Raw genomic sequence first — 20,441 nt, 5'->3', positions numbered from 1 at the left:
ACTTTGGAGTCACTAGGAAGAGGACTCTCATCCTAGAGCCATCATTCACTAACTAGTTTATGACATGAACAAGTCATTGAATCTGCTTCTCCATCTATGAAATGGGGGATGGGGATGGAAAATCCCATTTCATATTTATTGTCAGAATTAAATAAGAACATTCATGCCTTCTGTGTGCCAGCCACAGTGCAATGTGCTTGGGATATATAAATAAGACATGAACCCTATCCTCAAGAAGTTGAGTCGGTGCTCAACAGATATTTTGTTTAAAGGTCTAATAAATTAATAGTAAACTCCTAATACATGTCAGTTTCTTCTTCATTTCCCCTGCCTATCCCAACTGCCGACTGATTTGAAATTAGACTAGCGTACATTTCCCTTTTAAAAAACATTTTATTTTGAATTAATGTTCAGTTCAGTTCAGTTGCTCAGTCATGTCTGACTCTTGGTGACCCCATGGACTGTAGCATGCCAGGCCTCCCTGTCCATCACCAACTCCCAGAGCCTACTCAAACACATGTCCATTGAGTCAGTGATGCCATCCAACCATCTCATCCTCTGTCATCCCCTTCTCCTCCCGCCTTCAATCTTTGCCAGCACCAGGGTCTTTTCCAATGAGTCAATTCTTCACATCAGGTGGCCAAAGTATTGGAGTTTCAACTTCAGCATCAGTCCTCCCAATGAATATTCAGGATTGATTTCCTTTAGGATGGACTGGTTGGATATCCTTGCTGTCCAAGGGACTCTCAAGAGTCTCCTCAAACACCACAGTTCAAAAGCATCATTTTTTGGCACTCAGCTTTCTTTATAGTCCATCTCTCATATCCATACATGAGTACTGGAAAAACCATAGCTTTGACTAGATGGATCTTTGTTGGCAAAGTAATGTCTCTGCTTTTTAATAAGCTGTATAGATTGGTCATAGCTTTCCTTCCAAGGAGCAAGCATCTTTTAATTTCACAGCTGCACTCACCATCTGCAGTGATTTTGGAGCCTAGAAAAATAAGATAGGACACTGAAAGATGAATTTCCCAGGTCGGTAGGTGCCCAATATGCTACTGGAGATCAGTGGAGGAAGAATAAAGAAACAGAGCCAAAGCAAAAACAACACCCAGTTGTGGATGTGACTGGTGATGGAAGTAAAGTCCAATGCTGTAAAGAGCAATATTGCATAGGAACCTGGAATGTTAGGTCCATGAAACAAGGCAAATTGAAAAAGTGGTTAAACAGGAGATGGCAAGAGTGAACATCGACACTTTAGGAATCAGTGAACTAAAATGGACTGGAAAGGGTGAATTTGACTCAGATGACCATTATATCTACTATTGTGGGCAAGAATCCCTTAGAAGAAATGGAGTAGCCATCATAGTCAACAAGAGAGTCTGAAATGTAGTACTTGGATGCAATCTCAAAAACGACAGAATGATCTCTGTTCATTTCCAAGGCAAACCATTCAATATCACAGTAATCCAAGTCTATGCCCTGACCAATAATGCTGAAGAAGCTGAAGTTGAACCATTCTATGAAGACATACAAGACCTTCTAGAACTAAGACCCAAAAAAGATGTCCTTTTCATTATAGGAGACTGGAATGCAAAAGTAGGAAGTCAAGAAATACCTGGAGTAACAGGCAAATTTGGCCTTGGAGTACAGAATGAAGCAGGGCAAATGCTAACAGAGTTTTGCCAAGAGAACACACTGGTCATAGCAAATAACCTCTTCCAACAACACAAGAGAAGACTCTACATATGGACATCACCAGATGGTCAATACTAAAATCAGATTGATTTTATTCTTTGCAGCCAAAGATGGAGAAGTTCTATACAGTCAGCAAAAGCAAGACAGAGAGCTGGCTGTGGCTCAGATCATGAGCTCCTTATTACCAACTTCAGACTTAAACTGAAGAAAGTAGGGAAAAGCACTAGACCATTCAGGTGTGACCTCAGTCAAATCCCCTATGATTATACAGTGGGAGTGAGAAATAGATTCAAGGGATTAGATCTGATAGAGTTCCTGAAGATCTGTGAATGGAGGTTCATGACATTGTACAGCAAGCAGTGATCAAAACCATCCCCCCGAAAAAGAAATGCAAAAAGGCAAAATGGTTGTCTGAGAAGACCTTACAAACAGCTATGAAAAGAAGAGAAACTAAAGGCAAAGGAGAAAAGGAAAGGTACAACCATTTGAATGCACGGTTCCAAAGAATAGCAAGGAGAGATAAGAAAGCCTTCCTCAGTGATCAATGTAAAGAAATAGAGGAAAACAATAGAATGGGAAAGAATTAATTTTAGATTTACAGAAAGATTGCAAAAATAGTACAAAGAGTTTCCTTATAGTCCCCATCCCACTTTCTCAGCGTTAACATCTTAAATAGCCATGGTACAGTGATCAAGAACAGGAAATCAACATTTGTACAATATTATTAACTATAGCACATATACTTGAAATTCACCAATTTCCCCGCTAACATCCTTTTTTGGTCCCCAAATCCTATCCATGATCACACAAGGTATTCAATGAACTATCACTCCTGTGATTATATTTCTTATAATTTAACATGGATTTATCAAGAGAGAGATTACTTGGGTGGACCTGACCTAATCACTTGAGCCCTTAGAAATGACAGGGTCCTTTCTGAGGTCAGAGAGACTGCAAATAAGAGTGGGTCTCAAGTGGTGGTCACATGGCAGAGACCTGAGAGGTCCTCATCTGCCAACAGCCAGCATGACAATGGGAACCTTAGTCCCACAGCTGCTAGAAAATGATTTCTGCCAACAACCTGGGGGAGATTGGAATTGTGCTTTTCTCTAGTTGAACTTCCAAATGCTGCTATTGCTGACCAACACCTTGATTTCAGTTTTTGTGAGGCCTTGAAGAAAAGGACACAGCTAAAATATGCCACACTCCTGGCTGACAGAAACTGTGATATTAAATAGGTATTCTTTCAAGCTGCTAAATGTAAGGTGATTTGTTGTATAGCAATAAAAACTAATACAGATATTGATCAGTTATTTATAGACTGTCTCTCAATTTAGATTCGTCTGATGTTGCCTCACAATTGGAGTGGGGTCATATGCGCTTGGCAAGAATGCCACAAAAATGATATCGTGTTCCCAGTATCAAAGGATTCAGTTCAGTTCAGTTCAGTTGCTCAGTCGTGTCCAACTCTTTGCGACCCCATGAACTGCAGCATGCCAGGCCTCCCTGTCCATCACCAACTCCCGGAGTTCACTCAGACTCATGTCCATCGAGTCGGTGATGCCATCCAGCCATCTCTTCCTCTGTCATCCCTTTCTTCTCCTGCCCCCAATCCCTCCCAGCATCAGAGTCTTTTCCAATGAGTCAACTCTTTGCATGAGGTGGCCAGAGTACTGGAGTTTCAGCTTTAACATCATTCCTTCCAAAGAAATTCCAGGGCTGATCTACTCTAGAATGGACTGGTTGGATCTCCTTGCAGTCCAAGGGACTCTCAAGTCTTCTCCAACACCACAGTTCAAAAGCATCAATTCTTCAGCGCTCAGCTTTCTTTACAGTCCAACTCTCACATCCATACATGACTATTGGAAAAACCATAGCCTTGACTAGACAGACCTTTGTCGGCAAAGTAATGTCTCTGCTTTTTAATATGCTATCTAGGTTGGTCATAACTTTCCTTCCAAGGAGTAATCAAAGGATTAATGATGTCTATATCTTTTTTCCTTTTTTTTTTTTTGGTTGTGCTGGGTCATTGTTGCTATGCATAGGCCTTCTCTTGTGGCGAGAGGGGGTTACTCTCTAGTTGCGGAATGTGAGCTTCTCATTCGGGTGGCTTCTCTTGTTCTAGAACATGGGCTTAGTTGCCCATGGCATGTGGTGTCCCCTGCATTGGCAGGTTCATTCTTAACCACTGGACCACCAGGGAAGTTTTACTATGTCTTTTTACAAATCCTGTTTGTCCTCAAACTTTGACCCACTAATTTTAGCATGGTTTGAGGATTTTGTGTGATATGTTTATAACTGTGATATCTGCATAATGATAATCTCTATTTCCTTCTTCCTTCTATCTATATTAATTCAATTTCCAGTGTAAGAAAAAGCTGTCTCTTTACCTCATTCCACCACCAATCTATCTATTTATTTATTTGATTATACATATCAGTATGGCCTTGTGGACACTTGTTTTACTCTCTGGGTAAAAACCCATATCATTGTTTTTTGCCTGAGAGTTCTGGTTTGGGTCATCAGTAAGTCCTTCACGTTGGCTCCTGTGTTCTTTTGATCAGCATGTATCTGGTTTTTCCTTCCTTTCTGGCACACAAGATAGTCCTGAGTCATTTTGTATTTTTCCTACCCCAGTTCTGAAGAGAACCATTTCTCCAAGGAGAACTGGTTCCTTTCATTGGAGGATAGTGTTTGGATCTGGATAGTGTGTGTATTCAGTGTTTAAGATGTCATTGCTTCTACTCTCTCTCAGGAGACAGAGAGAGGTCATATATGGAATATACTAACCCATACATACTTACATATCCATATTTCTCTATGGATATATCTGTATATATTTTAAAACCATGAGTTTATACTGAATACCCCTAATTCCAATCCAATGCCACAAGGTTCATTTTGGCTTTCTCTCTTACTTATAGCTTCTTTCTCTAACAGTGAAAAACCCAGCTTTCATTATCTCCTACATATCTAATTATTTTGTTTAAAAAGGAGTGTGTTGTTGTTTTTCAGGAAAAGTGTTTTCCTTAGAAGCTTTCAACCCTACCCTAGTGGAAGGTGACCACAGCAATGGCACTGATCCTCCACTTTCTGCCTCCTCTTGAACCCCAATATCTCTAGTCACCTCACCACAAACTAAATGAAACGAGTTCTCTGTGCCCCACCCCAAGAGCTAGAAGCCCAGGTAGGGTAACTACAACCAGATACAAAAAATTCTTGCATTCTGAGCAGACCAGAAGGAAGTCATCATGAACTGAAGATCTTTTTAAAAGAAATTTATTTATTTATTTTAGGTTGTGCTAGGTCTTCGTTGCTGTGTCCGGGCTTTCTCTCTAGTTGCTGTGAGCTGGGCCTACTCTGTCGCGGTGCCTGGGCTTCTCACTGTGGTGGCTTCTCTTGTTGTAGAGCACGGGCTCTAAACGCATGGGCTTCAGTAGCTGCAGTATGCAGGCTCAGTAATCGTGGTTCACAGGCTTTAGCTGCTCTGAGACATGTGGAATCTTCCTGCATCAGGGATCGAATCCATGTCCCCTGCATTGGCAGGCAGATTCCTATCCATTGTACCACGAAGGAAGTCCCTGAACTGAAGATCTTTTTAAATGTTACTAATGTGACCTAGGGGATTTTGAATTGTTTATTGAAGAACTAGAATTCACTGAGTCCTGGCTGATTTTAATGGATGATTCTCCCATGCTCCTCCACTGCTTCTCATTCAGCCAGACATTGATCATTTAACCTCTCAGTACTCCCAACTAAATGCTAATAGTGATTCAACCCTGCCTTGCTCCTTTCAAAGATGTTATTTGTGAAAACCATATAAGAGAATAAATGGATATGTGCTTGGAAAGTTAGGCAATTGTAAGTAAACTGAAGGACCTTGGAATGTGTCTGCAGCAGAGGAGTTGAACACTGCACACTCACTCTGTGACCCACCTGGTAATGGGAGCTCAGAGACCGCTTTTCCTGTTGTGACCAACCCTAAGCTGGGAGGCAGAGGTACGCTAAGAATACAGGGAAGGTGAAGCTGCTATAGCGAATAGAGTGGCTAAAAAGACAGGATGACATGGGAATCTCTTAAAATAGGAAAGTCAAACTACTTCAACTATTGCACACTTTTAAAATATTCATTCATTCAACAATTATTTACTGAGTGCCTTCACTAAGGGATGAGGAAATGAGGAAATCCATTTCTGCCCACAAGAAGTTTACAATAGGAAATCCAGTAAACCCCTAGAGCAGGGAATAAAACAGCTGCCATTTCTTGAAGATTTACTGTGAGCCAGGAATGTTAGTGGTCTACATATTATCCCATTTAATACAACTAATTGCCTTGAAGGTAGGTATTATCTTTGATGATAATGAGGAAATTAATAATCAGAGAGGCAAAGAAATTTGTCCAAAGTTACACATGTAGTAAATACAAGAGTCATAATTGAAATTCAGGTCTGCCTTCACTCTAAAGGTCATATTTTAATATGACCATGCTAACATAGTGAGAGTAAGCTATTCAGTGAATGAATACATATTGAGTTCCTCTTTGTTCCAGACATTGTTCTAGTGATGTGAAAGTGGAAAAAAAAAAAAATCCCCTCTTCCCTGGTGGTCCAGTGGTTAAGAATCCACCTTGCAATGCAGGGGACTTGGGTTCAATCCCTGGTTGGATAAGTAGGATCCCACATGCTTCAGGCAATGGAAACCTTGAGCTCTATGTCATGGCCTGTGCACAGGTTGGAAAAGAATTTCCAGACATGAGGCAAAATGAAAGGAGAATAAAATTTATTAGAGTGGGAGATGTTATTCTAACAGTGGGTCAGCTCAAGAGAGAGCCTACCCTTTCATGAGCTAGTAGCCAATTTTTATAACCTCAAAACAGAAAATTCCTACTGGAATGGTGGCATTAGTTGATTGGCTAGGCTGCTATTGGGTGAGTAATAGGGTGAGTATTTTACCTAATTAGGGCCAGGGAACTGGCAGTTTAGATCCACAGGCTCATGGCAACAGTTGCTATGGGGCTCAGTCAGTTCCAGAGATTTTTGTCCTGTGACATTGGTACAGGGCTCCACACTCTAGAGCCCGTGCTTCACAACAAGGGAAGCCAGCACACCACAATGAAGTTGCAGTGCAGTCAAAATACAACAATTTTGTTAAAAGTAATGTCTTGTGGGACTAACTTCTACTGGAGAAAGACAATAAAACAAATATTTAGTATATCAGGTGGCCCTTCCCTGGTGGCTCAATGGTAAAGAATCCACCAGCTAATGCAGGATTCCCAGGCCGGGAATATCCCCTGGAGAAGGAAATGGTTACCCATTCCAGTGTCAACTACATATTGGCATTTGCCAAGAGCATTTGCCAGCAACCAAACAACAGGGGCATTTGCCATCTGCCTCTGTGGAAACTGAGGTTTCCCTGATAGCTCAGTTGGTAAAGCTCTCTGCCTGCAGTGCAGGAGACTCCAGTTTGGTTCCTGGGTCAGGAAGATCCCCTGGAGAAGGGATAGGCTACCTCCTCCGGTATTCTTGGGCTTCCTTGTGGCTCAGCTGGTAAAGAATCTGCCTGCAATGTGGGAGATGTGGATTCAATCCCTGGGTTGGGAAGATTCCCTGGAGAAGGGAAAGGCTACCCACTCCAGTATTCTGGCCTGGAGAATTCCATGCACTGTATAGTCCATGGGGTCTCAAAGAGTTGGACACGACTGAGCAACTTTCACTTTCTGTGGAGACTGAACCCATGCTGCTGCAGCTGTTGACCTTCAACACCCCCTGAGGGAGTTCAGGGTGGAGTGAGGTACTCTGTACTCCAGGGAATCTATCTGATGGGACAGGTCTTTAGATAGTTGGATATTTTCAGGAACTGATTTCATGATTCCAATCCTTGTATCTCCTCATATCTAAAAAAGCACTAAATCCCTTCATGATGACATCAGGTCCTTGTGACTAGTAGAAAACCTCTCATAAAGTAACCGCTTGATTGCATTGAACTCCCCCTTCACTAATATCTTATATATTGACGTTCCCTGACTGCCTCTTCCCATCACTTCATGGCAAATAGATGGAGAAACAGTGGAAACAGTGGCAGACTTTATTTTTGGGGGGCTCCAAAATCACTGCAGATGGTGACTGCAGCCATGAAATTAAAAGATGCTTACTCCTTGGAAGGAAAGTTATGACCAACCTAGACAGCATATTAAAAAGCAGAGACATTACTTTGCCAACAAAGGTCCATAGTCAAGGCTATGGTTTTCCAATAGTCATGTATGGATGGGAGAGTTGGACTTTAAAGAAAGCTAGGTGCTGAATATTTGATGCTTTTGAATTGTGGTGTTGGAGAAGACTCTTGAGAGTCCCTTGGACTGCAAGGAGATCCAACCAGTCCATCCTAAAGGAAATCAGTCCTGAATATTCACTGGAAGGACTGATGCTGAAGCTGAAGCTCCAATACTTTGGTCACCTGATACAAAGAACTGACTCATTGGAAAAGAGCCTGATGCTGGGAAAGATTTAAGGTGGGAGGAGAAGGGGATGACAGAGGGTGAGATGGTTGGCTGGCATCACCGACTCAATGGACATGAGTTTGAGAAAACTCCAGGAGTTGGTGATGGACGGGGAGGCCTGGCATGCTGCAGTCCACAGGGTCACAAAGAATCGGACATGACTGAGCAACTGAACTGAACTGAACTGACTGCCTCTTTGGAGCTATCTCTCAGAGCTATCTGAGGTGCTGCGTCCTGGGCTGCAGTCCTCATTTTGCCTCAAATAAAACTGAACTCGAAGCTCTCAAGTTGTGCATCTATTTTAGTCGACACCAGTATTCTTGTCTGGGAAATCCCATGGACAGAGGAGTTTTCGAGCTACAGCCTATGGGGTCACAAAAGAGTCAGACATGACTTAGCAACTAAACAACAACAGCATGTCAAGTGCAACGTGATATGAAGACAAAGTAGGCAGGATAAGAACGATGTGGAAAGGAAGATAGCTTATTTAAATAGAGTCATCTGGGAAGGTTCTGATACTCTGAAGTAAGTGCAGGAACAGGATCTAGAACTGGTATAAAGAAGAGCCTTCTCAGTTACAGAAGATGGACCATTGCCCTTCTGCTTCCCATAACAATATGGAGTAAAATCTGAGGGTCAAATGAAACAGGGGGGAAGGGGGCAGAGCACAACCTTTGAAAGAACGACATAGCCTGAGGACACAACATAAACTGATTAGAATCAAATGGGCCTAAGATGGCTGCCATCTATGGGGTCGCACAGAGTCGAACATGACTGAAGCAACTTAGCAGCAGCAGCAGCAAGATGGCAGATAAGTCAGCTTAGACTAGACCTTGATCCTCAGTATATGCTCATTGTAATACATCAACAAGGTAAATGACACACCCAGAGGTGCCATGACAGTTCCAAAGCCAACAATCAAAGACCAAAAAGTGGGCAGTGGCTCAATTCCTGGAAATCTCCACACTTACCCCTCCACCAAAATAGCTAGAATAATCCTCCCTTGTTGTTCAGTTGCTCTGCAGCACGCCAGGTCTCCCTGTCCTTCACCATCTCCCGAAGTTGCTCAAACTCATGTCCATTGAGTCAGTGATGCCATCCAGCCATCTTGTCCTCTGTCCTCCTCTTCCTGCCTTCAGTCTTTCCCAGCATCAAGATCTTTTCCAGTGAGTCAGATCTTCACATCAGGTGGCCAAAGTACTGGAGCTTCAGCTCTAGCATCAGTCCTTCCCTGAATATTCAGGATTTGTGTCTTTTAGGATTGACTGGTTTGATCTCCTTGCAGTCCAGGGGATTCTCAAGAGTCTTCTCCAACACCACAGTTCAAAAGCATCATTTCTTCAGTGCTCAGCCTTCTTTACGGTCCAGCTCTCACATCCATACATGACTACTGGAAAAAACAAAGCTTTGACGATTTGTATCTTTGTCGGCAAGGTGATGTCTCTGCTTTTTAATATGCTATCTAGGTTTATCACAGCTTTTCTCATCAGCCTGTGAAATAACCCAGCCTATAAAAACTAACCACACTGCATTTCAAGACTACTCATACCCTCTGCGACAGCCCACACTCTAGTCTGTGGAGTGTGTTTCTCCCAACACTGCTCTTGCTTCTGAGAAGGCTGGAGCTCTGTGGAGTGTGCTTCTCTCTAAATAAATCCATTTCTCACCTAAAGAAAAAAAGTACTTCATTTTTCGCCTGCTCACGGGTTCAATCTGGAGAAATGAGGGCAGGATAGGGGTGCAAGTATCAAAGGGGCGATGGCTTGGAGTTGAAGGCTTGAGCTTTATGTATTGATCTATTGACAAATTGTTTTATTTTTGAGCCTAAATTCCCTTCCCTGTACACAGGAATAATAGTCCTAGCCCAGCTTCCCTTATGTGGCTGCCACAAGGATGAGACAGATAGAACATATGAAAGCACCTTAAATATAGGGTAAGTAGGAAAGCAAGATTAGGCATCAACTTTTTAACAGAAAGAATGTCTGCGTAGAAAAAACAAAAAGAGAGAAAAGAAAAGGAATTCCTATTTCAGGTGCATCATTACCCTAGCTATCTTTGTGAAAAGCAGTCCCAGGCTAAAAAGAGATACAGGCTAAAAGAAGCACAAGTTGCTGAAGAGTCCCGTTTAATTTACAATACTCAGAAATTGCATCGCGTGTTTTAGCTAAACTTGGAAGAAGACTCTGGGATTCCAACCTTAACTCTAATGGCCTGGCCCCTGCTAGGTGTTTCCCTTCTTGCCACGCCCCCATGTCCAAACTCCATTTCCCAATACGCCCCAGGATCCTGTAAGTCTGCAGTCATTATGACGCAAGTTCCACAGCCTTCTGGGAAGTGTAGTTTATTTCTCCCCCGCGCTACGTCAAGATCTAGAGTTAGGGACTACCACTCCCGTGAGGTAGTGCGTAATTCCACTCCGCGGCGTCTTCGAATGCGCCGCGGCAGCCATGTTGGAAGTGGTCAGCACAGGGGCCGGCACCAGAGGGTTATCGAAGCAGCTGTCACGATGCTGGGGTCCCTGGTGTCGAAGAGAACAGCGCCGGCGCCGCGGCTCCTTCTCCAGCTGCTTAGGTCCCCATCGCTCCGGAGCCACGAAAGTGCCACCGGCCAGAGTGTGACCACCGGGGGCCGCGGGGAGCCTCAGTGGCTGAGGGCGGCCGTCGGGGGGCGCCATGGAACGTCGCCGGCCCTACTCACCGGAGGAGGGGCAGCCACTGGAGGGCGCCAGAGAGGACGTACCGAGACCCCCTACCTTGCAGCTGCCACGTGGGGACATCTTCCTAGCCCCGAAGATACACTGCCTGGGCAGGACAGCTGGAATGGAGTCCTCAGCAGAGCCGGCTTGGGCGTGTGGGCCCTGGCCACGGCGCTGGTGGTTCATTGTTACAGCAAGAGCCCGTCCAGCAAGGGTGATTATTGGGACAGTCTGGTTATGTGCAAGTGAGAGGCGGGAGGTGGGTCCTGAGTCCATGAGGTTGGAGGGTGGGAGTTGCTTATAGATTTAGACCACTAGAGCTTCAGTCCTGGTAGGACCCAGACATAATTTGGTCATAGAGCAGGCTGAGGAGTTCAGTGCCTCTGAGTTGTGTAATTTCTCAAATTATGCAACTGTTACTGTATTAGAAAAATAATTGCATGCATGCCTAATTGCTTCAGTCGTGTCCGACTCTTTGGGACCCTGTGGACAGTAGCCTGACAGGCTCCTCTGTCCATGGGATTCTCTAGGCAAGACTACTGGAGCGGGTTGCCATGCCCTCCTCTAGGGGATCTTCCCTACCCAGGGATGAAACCTGCATCTTGTATGTCTCCTGCATTGGCAGGTGGGTTCTTTACCACTGGCGCCATGTAGGAAGCCCATAATAATAATTATTGTATTATAATAATACAGTTATTAAAGGTCAGCCTTCCTTCTTGGAGTATCACCTTATCCATCTGTACAATGGGAGCGTTGGACTAAACATCTGAAATTAGCATGTGGCCTATTTTTCTACCATTCCATCTGGTTCAGTTCCTTTTTAAGAGGTCTCCAGGAAACCTGTTTGGCTTCCCATGTGGTGCAGTGGTAAAGAATCCACCTGCTAATGCAGGAGACACAAGAGACGTGGGTTTGATCCTTGGTCTGGGAGGATCCACTGGAGTAGAGAATGGCAACCAGCTTCTGTATTCTTGCCTGAAAAATTCCATGGACAGAAGACCCTGGTACGCTACAGTCCTTGGGGTCCATGGCCTAAGAAGGGAAGAGACTTGGTTTCAGTGCCAACTTTGGCTCTGCTTGCTCCTCTCTAGATTGTTTCCCCACAGGTGAAGGGTGATTTCTCCGTACTCTTACAGTGCTGTTATTCTGATTCCTTTTGAAGTTCAGCAGTGTGGGTTCAGTGAAGTTCATCAGGGAGACTCCTAGGGTTCTGCTGTGCCTGGTCTCAGGCATGAGGTGATCTTGCTCTGTGGGGAAGTTGGCAGGACAAGGAATACAGGGAGGTGGCTTCCTAGAGAACCAGAGCAACCACGGGGGCTGGCTGACCCAGGTTGGCATCACCCTTGGGTGCATGGAGTCGAGCAGGGACTGGGATAGCAGGCAGGGAGCTAGACTTCTAGCCTACGTGAGACCAGCTACTCAGGTTCTCAGCTCTTCCTCGAAGAGAAGAGTGAGGCATGGTGTTTCAAGATTCCATGCATCCCAAGCTCTGAGACTTTGGACCAAGAGGAGGGATGCCCTTGACATTCATTTGTTTATTCAGCAGGATGTGGCCAGCTGTATAGGAAGAGCCTTGGCGGGGAGTAAGGTCACCTGAGGTCTTGTTTTGTTCTACCTTTAATTCCCACAAGACTTTGGACTTTTGCCCTTTCTCATGGTCCTGTTTCCTCATCTATAAAATGAGGGTGTTGAAACAGAGCTCCACGGGGAAGGCAAAGGCAACCCACTCCAGTACTCTTGCCTGGAAAATCCCTTGGATGGAGGAGCCTGGCGGGCTGCAGTCCATGGGGTCGCTAAGAGTCGGACACGACTGAGCGACTTCACTTTACTTTTCACTTTCATGCATTGGAGAAGGAAATGGCAACCCACTCCAGTATTCTTGCTTGGAGAATCTCAGGGACGGGGGAGCCTGGTGGGCTGCCATCTATGGGGTTGCACAGAGTCGGACATGACTGAAGTGACTTAGCAGCAAACAGAGCTCCTAAGGGTTCTTCTAGCTTAGGCACACTATGATTCTATTACTTCCACACCCACAGAGGTATGAATACCCTCTGTGCGCCTTCTTTAAAGCTTGATGTGGAACTCGTGACTTAACACAATGCCAGCTAAGGGGACGATGTGGGCCATTAGACCTGTGCATCTGGTGAGTCATCTAACAGTGTGTTTTGGGGGATCAGAAGGCCAGCATGGTCAGGAAAGCCTTCCTGAATGATTGGAGATCTTCCTTGAGGATGGGGAATTTGAATTTGAGTTGTGAAGGATAAGGCAAGAGATGAAAAGGAGAGTGATACTGTGAGCTCCTTGAGAGCAAGGGGTGCGTCTCGATATTTTCAGGTTGATGCCAGTTCCTTTCCTGAGTACTTTTGCATTGTCCAGCATAGTCCCTGGTGTTTAGTGTAGGCACTTAGTAAATGTTCCTCAAAATGGTTTGTATTCTATGCAAATGTTTCCAGGAACAAAGCGCAGGTCGGAATAGTACATATAGAGGCTAGCAGTTTGTCCAGCCTGGTTGGAGGAGAGGAGGTCTTTCAAATGAGGTGAGAGCAGAGGGAGTAGGGTCTGGGTATCAGGCGCGAGGGTTTGGAGGGTCTGAAATTCTCCTATAGGTGATGGAAAGCCATGGAAAATTGATGAGCAGGGAATGTCCCAAGTCCAGCAGGTTTAGACAGATGGGGAGAAGGTGTGCAAGGTCTTGCCTCAGAGCTTTTGGGGGGCTCCAGATTGGACTCTGTGGCATGTGAACCCCAGCATAAGACACTGGGGTCTTTTTACCAAAGTATATGACGTTTACCAAACCATGACCGGTCCCAACGCTTCTGACTTGCCAGTTCCCTTGTCTCCTGACTTGAGAGTTGTGAGCCAAGGCCCTCAGTGCAGCATAATCAGTTCTGCCCTTTAGGAGCCAGGGGACCCCGGTTCTAATCTCAGCCCATTCCTCATTCCCTCTGGGACCTTGCAGAAGGTACTTCTTTTTAAAAGAGTGAGGGGAGAGAGAATACAGCAGTATCTGAGGAAGGCTTGTTCCCCTTCCAGCTGGGGGCTGCCCCAGCTGGGGAACTGAGGAAGACCTGGCCCTGGAGTCTAGGCCAGGAGGCGACCTGTAGGCCTATGCATCGGTCTGAACCACAGGACTGGTTTGCATATGTCTGATAAGGTGGATATTGTACACAGGAGGTTAGGTGAGTGAGCCAGGTCATACAGCAAGTAAGTGGCAGAGTTAAGACCAGACCCAGGTCTGCTCTTCCACCCTGCCCAGTGCCGCCTCTCTGTTTCACTTGGTGACTCTCTTGGCTGGACTGAGAGCTCCCTGAGACAGGGCTGGGCCTGAGTCTGTCTGGTGCCCATCAGTGGGAGCTCAGGAGCAGCTGAGCTCAGAGTTGCAGCCGCCTGGGAGAGAGAACGTGCCTCTGCTGTTGACAGCTTTTCCTCATGGCCACAAGGTGGTGCCAGCAGCCCGCACGCTGCGGGCCAGGCCAAGCTTGCTATTGCCTTTCTCCTAGGCCTGGCGATTCCTAAGGGATGGATTGGAATCCTCTACTTTGGCTCTCCCTTCGTTGGGTTTGGCACTGGGATGTTTGCAGGCTTTTCAACCGTTATTTCTTTAGCATCCTTGTAAGGCTGTCAGGGCAGGGATTAGTGCCCCTGCTTTATAGTCGGGGAAGCTGGCGTTGAGGGGGAAAAGGCCGCCACAGCACAGGGTGAACAGTGGACAGGCTGTGGTGAAGCCTGGCTCCTGGTCAAGGCTCTCTCCACTCTCGGAGGGGTCCACACCCCTGCCTGCTCCTCCCTATTCTGTCCTCCTAGGTTTGTGACCCATAACATCAAGATTCAAAACTAGGCTGGGAGACTGAAGTTGGAAGAGAAAGTGGGGCAAGGTAGGGGGATGATTAATAATGTGATAGTTACATAAACCTCCAGAGTAAAGTCACTCAGTCGTGTCCGACTCTTTGTGACCCCGTGGACTGCAGCCCACCAGGCTCCTCCGTCCATGGGATTCTCCAGGCAACAATACTGGAGTGGGTTACCATTTCCTTCTCCAGGGGATCTTCCTGACCCAGGGATCGAACCCGGGTCTCCCGCACTGGAGGCGGACGCTTTAACCTCTGAGCCACCAGGGAAGCCCTGTAGAGCTTTATAGCTAATAAAGGGCGAAGGCATTCACACATTGAGTGTTTACTGTAGGCCACACGTGGTACTAACACATTCCTTGGATCACCTGTGTGATGAGAGTTCTGAATCTGGTCTCTGATAGAAAGATGTGGAAAACAAGTTGTTAACAGAGGCTTTCACGTGGGCAGGGGAGGACTAGCTTTCTCTTTGTATATCTTGGCATCTTTTTACTTGTTAAAGCCCATGTATCTGAAGTGCCTTCACTTCCACTGTCTTTCTGGGCCCTCCAGGAAGCTCTGAGGGTTGGCCAGGAGTCTGATTGGTGCCCTCTCTCTCTTCAGATGCAGCCCTGATGGAAGCTGCTCGAGCCAACAATGTCCAAGAAGTCAGAAGGTGAGTATCGAACCACAGGCCTTGCCCTCCCATGCAGGAGGCCTGAGTGGGGTGGGGCCCTTGCTCTGGTGGTGACTGCCTTGGAGGAAATCCTCACGCTGAGCTGGGAACCAAACCCTGTGACTTCGTGTAGTCAGTGAGTCACTTGAGCTCCTTTGGTCCAGGCCAACCCTTGGATATCTTAAGGTAGAGAGTCCGCTCCTGTGTCACTTTTTCTGGCCCCAAACAGCCGCGATCCCTCAGTTGCTCTGTTCTTCTCAGGGCATGGTTTGGGATCCCTCCTACATCTTGTGGGTTCCTCGGTGAATCTTCCACTTTGTTCTTGTTTCTCTGTGGGGTTGGCCACGGGTAGTTGCTTATTGACTGGATGGAGTGCAGGTGGGCACAGTGGAGACACTTGATGGTTTGGGAGGGAGCTGGAAGAGGTCTTTCTGCCAGAGCCACCTGCCTGCAGGGCTGGGTGCCTGCCTGGGGGCCGACTGCATTTCTCCAGCTTCCCTAGCTCATCTGTTCCCCCAGCGACCACTGGCCAGTTTGATCGGAGGCTAGTTCCCGCGCAGGGACAGGACTTGACCCAGGCCTCAGCCAGCTGCCAGGGCAGAGTAGAGTCTGTCCTGGATGGATGCTCTGACATGGGGCATCAGTGTGGGGCTGTTAGGGGCAGAGGCTTCATCCTTGGTGAAACTTGGTGCCCAGCATCCGGCCGAACTTTGGCCTTTTTTTCTTTTTTTTCACTGCCTTTTGTATAGATTAGGTGGCCGTGGGACACCCTCCCTTCCCTGCCGCCATGTCCACATTTTGGACAGGAAATTAGGTGATGGAAGTGGCTATCAGCGCACCCAGCACCGCGCACCCATGGTGCTCCTCCCCACTCCAGCTGCCTGAACGTGAAAGAAAGTGTTGAAAGGCAGCCACAGCCCCCATCAAGACTTACTGCTTTGATTCCCTTTCATTTTATCTGCCATATTATTATTGACTCTCGAGGGTGCTTTTGAGTATTAATGTTCAAGGCTTAGTTTTTAACAAACCACTTTTGGAAGTATAGGCTGGGAGTTGTTTCGTAGCCAAATAAATATGATGGAGCAGTAGTTTAATAAACATGCGATGATGCATCTTAAAAACCAAGCACAGATGTCAGCTTGCTGTTATAAGAGCCATTCATAACTGCAGGCAGTGTATGGCATATTCATTCCCTCAGAAACAGATGAGCCTCGCTTCCTTCTGCTGCAGTATGGTGGCATGACGGGGTGGCAACTGGTTGTGCCCGTCATTTAAGGCCTTTGCTGACCCTTTAGTCACCTGTTGATGACTGCTAGGTGACTGCTGCCAGGCTGCTGCTTTCCTCTGGCAAGCCAGGACAGGCCATGCGTGTGCAGAGCAGCAGGGCTGTGAAAGCACCTGTTCCTCACCAGGGGAGGCTGAGTTTTGTTCAGTCACAGTCATGTCTGACTCTTTGCGAACCCATGGACTGCAGCGCACCAGGTTTCCTGTCGTTCAGTATCTCCCGGAGCTTACTCAAACTCATGTCCATTGAGTTGGTGATGCCATCCAACCATCTCATCCTCTGTTGTCCCCTTCTCTTCCTGCTTTCAGTCTTTCTCAGCCTCAGGGTCTTTTCCAGTGAGTCAGCTCTTCTCATCAGGTGGCCAAAGTATTGGAGCTTCAGCTTCAGCATCAGTCCTTCCAATGAATATTCAGGATTGATTTCCTTTAGGATTGATTGGTTTGATCTCCTTGCAGTCTAAGGGACTCTCAAGAGTCTTCTCCCACACTGCAGTTTAAAAGCATCAATTCTTCGGTGCTCAGCCTTCTTTATGGTCCAACTCTCACATCTGTACATGACCACTGGAAGGACCATACCTTTGACTGTACGCACCTTTGTCAACAAAGTAATGTCTCTGTACGCTGTCTAGATTTGTCATAGCCTTTCTTCCAAGGAGCAAGCGTCTTTTAATTTCATGGCTGTGGTCACCAGCCGACGGGATTTTGGAGCCCAAGAAAATAAAGTCCATCACTGTTTCCATTGTTTCCCTATCTGTTTGAAGTGGGGACCGGATGCCATGATCTTCATTTTTTGAATGTTGAATTTTAAGGCAACTTTTTCACTCTCCTCTTTCACCTTCATCAAGCAGCTCTTTAGTTCCTCTTCGCTTTCTGCCATAAGGGTGGTGTCATCTGCATGTCTGAGGTTATTGATATTTCTTCCCGCAATCTTGATTCCAGCTTGTGCTTCATCCAGCCCAGCATTTTGCATGATGTACTCTGCATAGAAATTAAATAAGCAGGGGGGCAATATACAGCCTTGACGTATTCCTTTTCTGTTTCACTTAACCCCCAAGGGCTGATTGATTTAGCTCTTTCAAATACACATTTTTCTTAACAATTAAGCCTCCCACCCCCAAATTACAGAAAGTGATTGAATTTATGGTATGTGTGTGGTTCAGAACATTTGTTCTTGCTTATGTGGCTAGTGTCTGCAAGGATTTCCCTGTATGTCCCCAGTCTCTAAACTGCTTTTCTCCTGCCTCCTCTTGTCCTGTCTCTGTCAATCATGAAGACTCAATCAGAATCTCCCTTCACCCCTTGTGAGGGAGGCAGAGATGAGCAAGGCACAGACCCGGCCCCTCAGAACTGACGGTCTCCCCTCACCTTCATCATGTGGTCTCAAGGAAACAAACATGTGACCTGCCAATCACAGCTCTTCCTGCTCAGAGAGCTGGACCTACAAGAAGGAGTTGGGGGAAGCTGACCACTCTTGCTTGAAGGAAACTTCCTTAAATTCCTATCACATGTCCTTGATTATTTAGCCTTTTTACACTCTAGACTCTGCACAGGTGCTTAACACTACCGTTAATTTCTTCCTATCTGTGTCCTGGCCTTTAGCTCTGCCCAACAGAGCTGCTAATACCAGGATAGAATTCCATTCTCAATTTTTAAAAATATTTACTCATAGTTTATACACAGTTGGGTCACCATGTATATGATCTGTGTGGTCAAATCAGTATTTGGAATAAAACTCAGACCTGGAGTAATGCTGTCTCTCCCCTCCTTTTCTCCTGTCCCTCTCTGGGTTCTGGGCTGTGTGTGCCTCTGCCTTGATAACCCCCTACCTTCCCAGAGCCTTGGGAGAGCTCTTGATAGTGAAGGGAAGCAATTCAAAGCTCTTCTGTTTGGAGGTGGGGAGTTTCATCATCTTCTTGAAGGATACTCTGGAATCTGCAGTTTCTGGGGTCTAGGTGTGGGACTTCCACACAGACCACTGTGTGTACACTGTGTTCCTTACACCTTTGCTTTAAAGCCTCCCAGCCTCCACTCAAGTACTTCAGACTCCTCCCAGCTGAGTGTGATCTGCCCATTGCCCTGCACCTTCTGCTGGCCTGGGGTGGGGACAGGAGGGGGTGGGGTTGGTGGTCAGGTCATCTAGGAAGAGTCGTGCCAGACGTGCAGGAGAAGACTGCTTTACTAGAAGAGAAGTTTTAGGTCAGGTGGGAGAAGCTGGGCTGAACATCAGGACTGAAGAGGCACTCAGCCCATGAACAGGAAAACCAGCGTGGTTCACACACTGCCCAAATCAGGAACAGATGAGGAATCCTCAGGCAGCGTGAGATGATCAAACCAACAGCTCTGAACTGTTACCTGTTTTACGTGGAGCTGGCTAACGATTCGTGGTGTGGGCCTGCCTGGCTAAAGGCACAGGGAAGCTTCTGGCACTCACCATGTTCTTTATATTAAGGAGCTTTAGACTGGCCTTCACCTTAAACACTGGATTGTTTGCCTCCCCATGACAGGGACAAGGTCTGGTTCCACACATGTCTTATTCTCTTTTCCAGTCCAGTGAAAGTTGGGGAAAGCTACTTTTTACTGACTTGCCAGCAAACCGGAAGCAGGCAGTCCAGAGTCTTAATTTTCAAACTCCAGCTGGCTATATCAGAAGGAGACTGGATCTCTTTTCCTTCCCATCCTCCTCTCCTTTCTCTTTGTGTGGCAGCTGTTTCCTTCTTCCCCCAAGGCACTTAAACGTTGTTTGCAGGTCCAGCTGTGGCTCTTCAGGAGTGGGAGCCCGGTCCTGAGGCCCCATCCCACCTGTCGGCAGCGTGAGCAGGTGGCCCTGCTCCTGGGCTCAGCCCACCCCACGCCTGGCTTCTGGACTCAGGAACCTACTCAGCCGAAACCTAGGGCCCAGGGCAGTCTGAAGGCACATCTGTCCAGGATCGGACAGAGCTGAGTGAGGAGCTGTCGGGGCTGGGAGTAGTGAGGCCTCCTGTTCTCGCCGTGGAGATCACATTTCTTTTCGAACGAGTCTGGGTGAAAGACTATACCCCTACCCACTCCCCTTCTCCCAGCAGGGAGCTAGGCCTCTGCTGAGTGCTCAACTCAGTTGTTTCCATCAGCACAAGCATTTTTTAAACGAAGGAAGTATGGTGGTATCAGTCTTGAACTTCAGACTGCCTGCCCTTTCTCTCCAGGATTCATTTGTTCGTTTGATGAAAGCTTACTGAGCACCTGCCACATGCTGGGTGGTTTACTTGGCATCGGGGACAACTGACCAGACACGCTTCCTGCCCTCAATTAAGGAGTCAGGGGAAGACTGGTGACGCAGCATGATCTGTGCTGAGACAGGAGGGCTTCCTGGTGGCTCTGACGATGAAGAGTCCACCTGCAGTGCAGGAGACCCAGGTTCAATTCCTGGTCGGGAAGATCCCCTGGAGAAGGGAGTGGCTACCCACTCCAGTGATCTTGCCTGGAGAATTCATGGACAGACACTGTGTTCTCCAGTCACTGTGCAGGTCCTTAGGCTGTCTCCGCTCGTAGTGCTGAGACAGGAGCCCAGCACATGGCCCTCATCTACCGGGCGGACCGGAGAAAATGTCCCAGAGGAAATGACGCCTGATCAGAGTCTTAAAATATTAGGAGTGTTTAGCAAATAGACGGCAAAGGCATTCTAGGCAAAAGGAACAGTGTAAGTGATAGTACTGAGGCTGAGGTGAGAAACAGCCTAAGTGTGTGGTGAGGAGGGGAAGCTGTATACTGTTACCCTGTTTGGTGTTG

General features: G+C 46.7%; 1 protein-coding gene and 1 non-coding gene across 2 annotated transcripts in view; one reads left to right on the top strand and one right to left on the bottom strand.

The window, feature by feature from the left end:
• The first annotated feature begins 10,649 nt into the window (after nt 1-10,649).
• The window catches only part of CLPB (caseinolytic mitochondrial matrix peptidase chaperone subunit B), a 140,217-nt gene continuing 130,425 nt past the window's right edge, over nt 10,650-20,441 (top strand). Inside the window, exons 1-2 of the mRNA XM_052652598.1 lie at nt 10,650-11,103; nt 15,341-15,392. Coding sequence (XP_052508558.1) covers nt 10,701-11,103; nt 15,341-15,392 — 455 coding nt within the window. The 5' untranslated portion in view covers nt 10,650-10,700. The remainder of the gene's footprint in view (nt 11,104-15,340; nt 15,393-20,441) is intronic.
• On the bottom strand, nt 14,935-15,007 carry TRNAW-CCA (transfer RNA tryptophan (anticodon CCA)). The gene has a single exon. It is a non-coding gene; the product is annotated as a tRNA-Trp (tRNA).

This window comes from Budorcas taxicolor, chromosome 15 (assembly GCF_023091745.1).
Source record: "Budorcas taxicolor isolate Tak-1 chromosome 15, Takin1.1, whole genome shotgun sequence".
Classification (NCBI taxonomy): domain Eukaryota; kingdom Metazoa; phylum Chordata; class Mammalia; order Artiodactyla; family Bovidae; genus Budorcas; species Budorcas taxicolor.
The sequence above is the reverse complement of the archived record's forward strand: the minus strand, read 5'-3'. Positions and strand labels throughout refer to the sequence as shown.